This window comes from Scomber japonicus, chromosome 19, assembly GCF_027409825.1.
Source record: "Scomber japonicus isolate fScoJap1 chromosome 19, fScoJap1.pri, whole genome shotgun sequence".
In the NCBI taxonomy this organism is placed as follows: domain Eukaryota; kingdom Metazoa; phylum Chordata; class Actinopteri; order Scombriformes; family Scombridae; genus Scomber; species Scomber japonicus.
In genome coordinates, this window is record NC_070596.1 from 23,275,684 (window position 1) to 23,284,203 (window position 8,520).

An 8,520-nucleotide genomic window follows, 5' to 3' on the forward strand; every position below is an offset into this window, starting at 1 on the left:
TTTTACATCACTCAACTAGGATTCTGTGCCTCTTAGCTAATGATGGGAATCAACCAAAAAGGCATTTTTTTGTTTCTTGAGGCCATCACATTACTAGGTATGGGCATGATATATCGATATTATATCATTATCATGATATATAGTCTAGATTTTGGATATCATAATATAATGACAAGACCTAACTGTTGCTTTTTCCTAGTTTTAAAGGCTGTATTACAGTAAAGTGACAATATTTTCTGAACTTACCAGACTGTTCTAGCTGACCTATCATTTGCTTTTACCCACTTAGTCATTATATCCACATTACTGATGATTATGTATCAATAAGCGTCATCCCTACAATATTGTCACAAGCCCCATATTGCCCAGCCCTAACCATCAGTGAACTCAATGACCCATAAATACTTCACCCAGTCCACATAGTCAATATATCATGACTAATATAGAGTACAGTAACTCACAACAAGGGTAAATGAACTACATTCAGAGTCTGATTTACAATGTGATTAAAATCCTAATTAAAATCCACTAACACTTCTACACTGATAGTGTTTTCAGTGGAAGAGGGCATCACTGAATACAAGCAACTTGAGACAAAACAGGAAGTAAATGTAAGTGATACATCGAAAAGCAGCATCATTTTTAGAAGCACAAAGGATATAAAGAAACAGCTACAAAGGGGTATGGAAAAAGTGACGATACAAGATAAATGGAAACACAACAGGAAAATTTAAAGCTATCAATCTTTTTTTTCCCTGTGATAGTTATAAGACACATTGTAATTACAGCCAGGGCTAAGGAAACTTGCCATCTCGTGCCAAATAATCTGCACGTGTTACAACAACGGCCAAGTCAATCCATCTCCATATTGACAGTTTAAACAGTGTTGTGCTTGAGTAGTATCAGTCCTTTGGGTGAACAGAAGTTACCGTGTGAGTAAATGCCTGACTGACAACAGGCTACTTTACTTGAGTCCTCAACAATGAAGCATCAAATGAAAGGATTTCTCATATACGTGATTCTGCTAGCGCAAGGGAGATTCTACATTTGTCTAACACATGTTCTTCAACTTGCTTTAAGACATACAAAACATCCAATAGTGTTTGTGGTTTAACTCTAGTTTGGTGCCTTGTTGCAACAAAACCCAAATAAATTACGTCTAAGGCTTAATGGCAAAATACTGCCGAATAAGCAAAAACTTGTCTTGTTTTAATGCCGCCTTTTCCATTCCAGCTCTCACTAATTTCATCACCTAATAAAGTAAAAATAGACTACGTCTGACTCCAGTGAAGTTTCTGGAGTGACCAGAAGCCATTGTATTTCTCCTAGTAGGAAAAAAAAAATTGCTTACACTCAGTATTTCTTCTGCCCAGGCTGTGGCTAAGCTAGGGCTGAGGAAGGGGGAAAGGGGTTGGAAAGGATGAGTCATACATTGCTTTCCATGCTCAATGATTATAATACCCCATTACAGAGAAAAGCACTGTTTCCCAGCTGAAGTGAATACTTGGTTTGTGAGCCTGGACCAGATTTAACTTTTCACTCCCCCATGCACTACAGGCTGCAACAAAGCATACTGTTAAAATCAAATACAGGAGTGGGAGTTGCATCATAAGGTACCACATCCAACTTTTACTTCACCGATGTGTTCGTTGTGACATTTCATACAATACTGACTCCATTTTGTTTCCTTTTTGTCTGTCTTTTGTCTGGAGCAGAGAACATGTTGTCCCTTTTGCATGTAATTTGGAACTGAAAAAGTCTCCATCTTTTTTTAAACCAGATACTAGCTTTGAGCAAGCAACACCTTTAGAGAAAACCATCTGAAACTGGCTTCAAATCAAACACACTGTGTCATGAGCACAGAGCACCATTGAGCAGCCCAAAACAATTATTTGCCCCTTAATTAGTCTGGAAAGGAATAGACGATATACTGTCCAGGATATGGCAAATAATGCACTGTTTGTGCTACACAAAGGCTCTCCTTAACTCTGACATGGGGTCAAAAACTTGTCCTGCATATTTTGTTTTATCTCCCATGTTGTTATCACGCATTAGAGCTGATTTACGGAGTCATTTCCACAAAGCCTGCATTTACAGGCTGAAGTGGCACATGCAGTTGCAGGGTCACTGCTTCTCTCCACCATCCAGCTAACTCAGATTCCTTCCTCAGCGTCATGGCGATAGGCACAAACAAGACCCCATTTTTTCTCACCGCTACTTATCTGATTAGGTTGGACATGACCTCAGGATTGCTACATAAAGGTGAGTTAGAAACAACCCACAGAAATCACATGGAAAAAGTGTTATGTCTGACTGAAAGAGGGGAGCAAGTGATGTCAGTCTCTCCTGACACATGCGGTCTTTAACAGATCTCAATAAAACCCCTTGTCATAAATGAGCAATAAGGTTATAACTGTTGTGTCTTTTGTCTTATCAATCAATCAATCACATATATAGGAATGACATTAACAAAATGGAAACCTTAGTTCTGTAAAATTCACAAGTAAAGCACACATGAGGTCATGCAAGTTGTTCCATTCGATTTAGATTCAATCATTTCTATGAGCTTTTCTAATTGACCTCATTAAGAACTTCACACATGGTGACAAAAAGGTAAAATTGACTAATGCGTATAAATTCCTTTTGAAGATGAGCTGTCGTAATATAAAGAGACTGTAAATGAAAAACACCTGCGGACCAGCTGTATCCGACCTTTAACCCTGTCATAAAAATTGGCTTGCCTAGACAAAAAGAACCTTTTAATGACCCTAAATGTATACGTGCAAATCTGGCTGAAACGGCAAAGGCACACTATTATTTTTACAAACTCAGCTAAGCTAGAAGGCTGCAGATGTTATTCGATTAGGAATTTTCTCTAGAACCAGCATAGAATGGTGTATTTTCTTTTGAAAAATACAACAGCATTTTTTTCACGGTCTCCTGTTCCACCAAGAATGGGAAGAAAACATCTGGAAGACATTTTTTCTGGCTTTTTGGAGGGCTTAGCAGACAGCACAATGGAACTTATCGAATCCAGATGTGAGGGCGCTTAGCGAAACAGCGAGGCCTTCTTCTGTTTATCCCTTTAAAAAGTACAGGATGAAACAAATATCAGCTTAATATATAGCATAATTCTTGAATCATGACAATATTCCCTGATTCCTTGACATATACATCTATTACAAATAGTGGCTTTGGCCCAAACAGATTCGTGTTTTCATTTGCACAAGGTATTCAAGGAATGTTATTTCAGTATTTTTGATGACTTAAGTACTCTGCACAAGTAGGTTCTGGTCCTGCTTGAATGTTTGTTACGGCCGTGAAGTGTCCAAAAAACTTTCAGTTAATTAATGATAACAAACGATGGTAAAAAGAGTCAAAATACATTTTGTAAGACTTGTGAAAAGACTCCATTGATTGAGGAAACATCAGAGAAAGAACAACTCAGCAGAAACACAAAGGAAACCTTTCGGAGAAGAAGCCAGATTTAGTCTACAGCAAGAATGCTGATTTTAAAACTACAAAACCGACTGAGGTTTCCTGACAAGGAAGCCAGGACATTGGGTCACATTTAAATTGGTCTTATTTAGTCACAAATCTAAAAGGAGGCCATGAATATCCGGAAACTAGAAAGACATTTCCAGTGTCAGTTTCAATTCTAATTGTGGATCTCAGGCTCAAATTGTCAGGTTGATTGTTTAAGAGTACAAAGATCCAGTGCAAAATCCAAGACATAAAACACTGACCTAAAATAAGCCTATGCTGCTTTATCTTTTTCTTTGACCTCCAAAAGTCAGAGGAGAATTAAGTGAAACATGGAGCTTTTTTGTTCCTAGAGCAAGAATTCCTTTCTTCAGGCAATGAAACCTATATCCAGGCCTATATATCCGAGAGTCCCAACCTTCACTTTTGAACTCTGACCCCATACTCTCATTCTTGACCTCTTTGTCTTACAGGCCTTCTGTTATTACCACTTTTCACATCAGTTGAAAGAAAGGTTTCCTCATTAATGCCAAGACAAGATGACCTCCTTGAAGAACAGTGGACTGTGACTCACTCTCTCTAATGAAGCTTGACTTACAGTGCATTCAGTGTGCTGATCCTTTCTGACCTCAGTTTGCTGTTAACTTGAGACAATCTGCAAAAAAAAATGGAGAACATGCTGCTATCCTAGAGACATATCTCAATATTGTCTCTCTTTATTATTAGCTGTGAGGATAGCTAAGATGCTATGTCATGGTATAATTTAATGCTAACATTTTAAGCTAACAAGTTAACAAGCTAAGCTACATTTGACTGCAGACTTATCTTTTTGACATTAATTGTGCCAGCAAAACCTTGACGCTGTTCTAATACATATTTTTTATGTTAACAAATGTCTATGTGTAATAAAAAGGCTCTATAATAGTGACTCTGCAGTTCGCATCAGCTCTACTGAGCATTTTAGCATCTGTCTGCTCATTAAGTTGGTTTTATGGGCCACTAATGTTACTTTATTGTTTTCTGTACTGTAAGCACCAAATAGCAGGCAAACTTAGCAACCATTATTGCTTCTGAGACTATGCTAGCATTAGGTGTTGGTGGAGACCAAAAACAGAGCTAAAAGGAGAGTGAATATTGACAAACAAATCCTACTGAATTCTATGTTTGCCTGCTGAATGTGCAAAAAGGCAACAGCAACATTTAGTGATACTAGTAGGCGAAGTCAGTGTTGTATCTTTAGCTTGTTCTGCTGCCCCCAGTGGTGAAGAATATCAACAAACCTAGATTTTAGCTTTAATGATGTTAGGCTAAATAATGTTTTACTTAAACATTATTTACTTATCTATAATGGAAACAATTACTGGACTACGGATATACATAAATGTCTTATGTCTTACTAAATCTTAGTTCACAAAAAATTTAACTATAACTTAACACAAAGATTGAATGTATTTAAACATACAATGTCCACAGTCTTTTTTTGTGTGTTATTACACCACATTGGAATGTAGAAATCATACAATTTAAGGACATCTACTTTCTTCAGGCTATAATCACTTTTTATTATATCAAATACAAAATTAAATCAGGACAGAATAGACTATGAACATCTGATGAGTTTGCCCCTATAGGCTCTAAATACTTCTTTAATTATCTGCAATTTTATCCAAGCACAGTGTGTATAGAGTTGACTTGTTCCAGATAACCTGTGATAGTGTGTCATTGCAGGCCTCTGCAAGCCCTCAGACGAATGAATATCAAGGTCCTCCCTGAGGCTAAAGGGTCAGCTGGTTTGGATCAAGATGCATTTTTCACTGCTGACAAACTGGTTAATTGTCTGATATGTTGAAGAAATGTAAGATTTTTTCCTGCCATAACTTGGCATTAGTGTGGATATAAGTATGAATTTAATCTGATATATTACATTAAACTTCATGCTTAACTGAATTTAAATGAGAAAAATTAAATTAAACTAAAGAACAACATAATTACTTTACATGCAAAAAACTTGCATGTAGTTGGCATGTTGCTGGGACTCAGTCATCAAGTCTCTCCCATTCAGCATGTGTCAAGTGTCAAGTTTCAGGAAGTGTAACAGTACCCTTGAGGATCACATACAAGACTGTGGTTGCTCTCTGTGCTCTGGTTTTATGAGTTGATTAAATCCAGCCTGCAGCATCAAAGTGGATGCTGTATAATGTCCCACCAAATCTCAAGTCCACCTCCTCCTTCAAAAATAACCTAAGACTAGATCCAACCATTATAGTGTGACCTAAGTTGTGCTCAGTTAACAACTAGACATTTATTGGCAACATCAAAATAAACAGGCTGCAGTAATTCCTTTATATGTTTAACAGTATAGCCTATATGAGCCTGTAAAACCACTTCAGTTGCAAGCATCTGTTTTTCATCATAATAATTTCTCATTCTCTGCAGTAGCCTGAGCTTTTAATTGAGCATTTGGCTTTCTGTCGGGCAGCCACAACGCACAATATTCACACCATCAGCACAATTCCAGACACTATCTCACTAAGCAGATAGAAGAATCCACCTGTTCGACTCAAAGGCCCGTGTCACACAGACTCACAGCAGACAGCAGACCACCAACCATGCAGGCAGTCTCAAGGTGCTAATAATACATGTAGGCCTGATCCCAGGCCTGCTGCCACAGCACTGTGTGACCTCTGAATACCCATGGGACACAACAGTTCCTCACAAGAGTAATGATGGTTTTTAAAAAAGGCACTTCTTCAATCAAGCCTATATAAAGAACTGGGTTATATCTGATATTTAAGATACAACCAAACTTTTGCGCTCATATTTCTGTGTCTCTGGGTTATATAACTGTTAACTGAGAAGCATGAGGAGAGTTTGTTGAACTCAATTAGTGAAATATGTGGTTTAGCATAGGCATAGGCCCAGTGCTTTAGAAACTGTGTGTCCTGATGTGGAGTCCTTAAGGCGGCTCCACCCTGCCACTTCAGACGAGCTGCAACCCCTCCCTCTTATGAAAAGTATGCTCATCCTTCTCATCATAGAAGTAAAGAAAAAAAAGCATATAGGAAAACTTCTATACTTTGTCAAACTGCACCACAACAAAGTCACTGTTACTATAAATTATTAAGTCTACACATCTTTTTAAAAAGATATGGAAAATATAAATTTAATGTGTGCTTTAGGGACATACTGTTTATACTATGACTATCTATTATAAACTTTGCCACAGTAAACTTTTAAGATGATTTTCTCTATAACTACAAACTACTGGATGTGTGTGCAGGGGCAGCCTTTGCACAACTGCGCTGCAAACCAAGTCCACTACATCCAAACTGAGAAAAGTTTTCCATCATTTCAGTCTTTCTCTAAAGTAAAGGCTTTCTCTCCAAAAACTTGCACTCTTTTAAAACTTTGACAAAGTCCCATACTTTCGGGCAGACAAAGTTGAAAACATCAAGGCACCAATAAAGATGAGTTTAGGAGGAGGGGCGGACAGCACGGTGCTCCACAGTAACCAAAGAGAAAAACTTTTTGAGCGCAGCGCTTCTCCAAACTGTATCCAACAAATCTCACAGCTGCATCTTACCTGAACTTGCTTGCGATGTGACAAAAAGCAGAATCACTGCTAAAGTGATTTGGGCGTCCCTTATCCTCCGTTTAACTTTCCATCTTATATGGGTATCCATGACCGCCAGTCAGAGACGTCCACAGCAAGTGGATTCACTTTTCAACTTGGAGAAACTAATTAGACTTGCAACAACTTCTGGTCAGGACAATACTATAAGCCAAAAGTCCCAGAGAAAGAGAAAAAAGGGGGAGGGGGGGTGTATCGTTATTTCTCAAGCAGCCATAAGGGTTTGTTAGTGTGGGTTCCTCCAGCTAGTTGACGGATGGGGCACCGTCTCTCCCGCACTGCTCCTCTCCTCTCTGCTCTTCTGAACTGTCCTGCACCGCTGCGCCTGCGATCACAAGTGTTGCCCCCTCTTTCCTGTCGTCACGTAGAGCCCCCTTCAAGTCCAACGGGGCAATGCACAAAAAAGTCTTCCCCCCAGGCTGTCACTCACTCTGCGGACAGGAGACTCAGGCAAATCAGAGGAGTCCATATATTAGAGCCAGCCCTGTTATTGGCCGGGGGAGGGAGGAAAAGTTGAGGGGAAAGTTTCACGCCTACAATTTCTTGAGCTGTGGATTCTTTTGCACAGAGTCCGCTATTTCCACAGGAGAGGGTCAAAGCGGGAAAAGCAAACTGCTCCTGAGAAATAACGTTAAGAAAGTGATCCTCAAAGTTGGTCTAGGAATCATAAAATGTAATTATAGGCGCCATTTACAAGCAGTCCATACTTACATGTACTAGTAAGTATTGTGTTGTTTTGATGATCTGAACTAAAAAAAAGTTTCACACATGTTCCTCACAAGGCTGGGTAAAGTGGGCAATTGCCCTGGGGCCCCTACACCCATAGAAGTTCCCCAAAGCCCCAGGTTCACAGCATGTAGCCTACTGTAATGCTTTTTGTTGTTGTTGTTGTTGTTGTTTGGTTACTTGATTAACTGCAAATTTGCATTAAAAATGGCACAATAGCCTATTAATTCAAGATTCAAGACAACTTTATTAATCTCTTGAAGGGCAATTCATTTGACAGCTCACGCCACATACACATAAATAACAAGATAAAAGACAGAAGAAGGAAGGATTGGCAGCTGTATGCAAAATTTGAAAACTCAAAATTAAGGCCAGCATTAAAAGTGTATTATCTAGTCCTGTAGCCCCGTGTTTAAAAATCAGGTTTTAACCCCTTTTTATATGAGTTGATATTGTGCTGACATGGTTATTTTTAATCAAATGATCATAAATTCAATGCACACAACACAACACCTGGGGCCAGGTATTTTCTAGCATAAGAGTCCCAGTCGGTTTCTTGGTCTATGAACGGGGGTGGCATTTTGGGTCAACAGGGGCCAAACAGGACAAATAAAAGTTATAAGCTTCTCCGTTTTACAGTCTAAAGTACTGACACCTTTATTGTAGTCGTCACATAATCA

At 38.8% G+C, this 8,520-nt stretch overlaps 1 protein-coding gene across 1 annotated transcript in view; it reads right to left on the reverse strand.

Moving 5' to 3' along the window:
• col5a1 (procollagen, type V, alpha 1) overlaps positions 1-7,422 on the reverse strand; it is a 72,604-nt gene extending 65,182 nt beyond the window's left edge. Inside the window, exon 1 of the mRNA XM_053339659.1 lies at positions 7,067-7,422. Coding sequence (XP_053195634.1) covers positions 7,067-7,166 — 100 coding nt within the window. The 5' untranslated portion in view covers positions 7,167-7,422. The remainder of the gene's footprint in view (positions 1-7,066) is intronic.
• Positions 7,423-8,520: the final 1,098 nt, after the last annotated feature.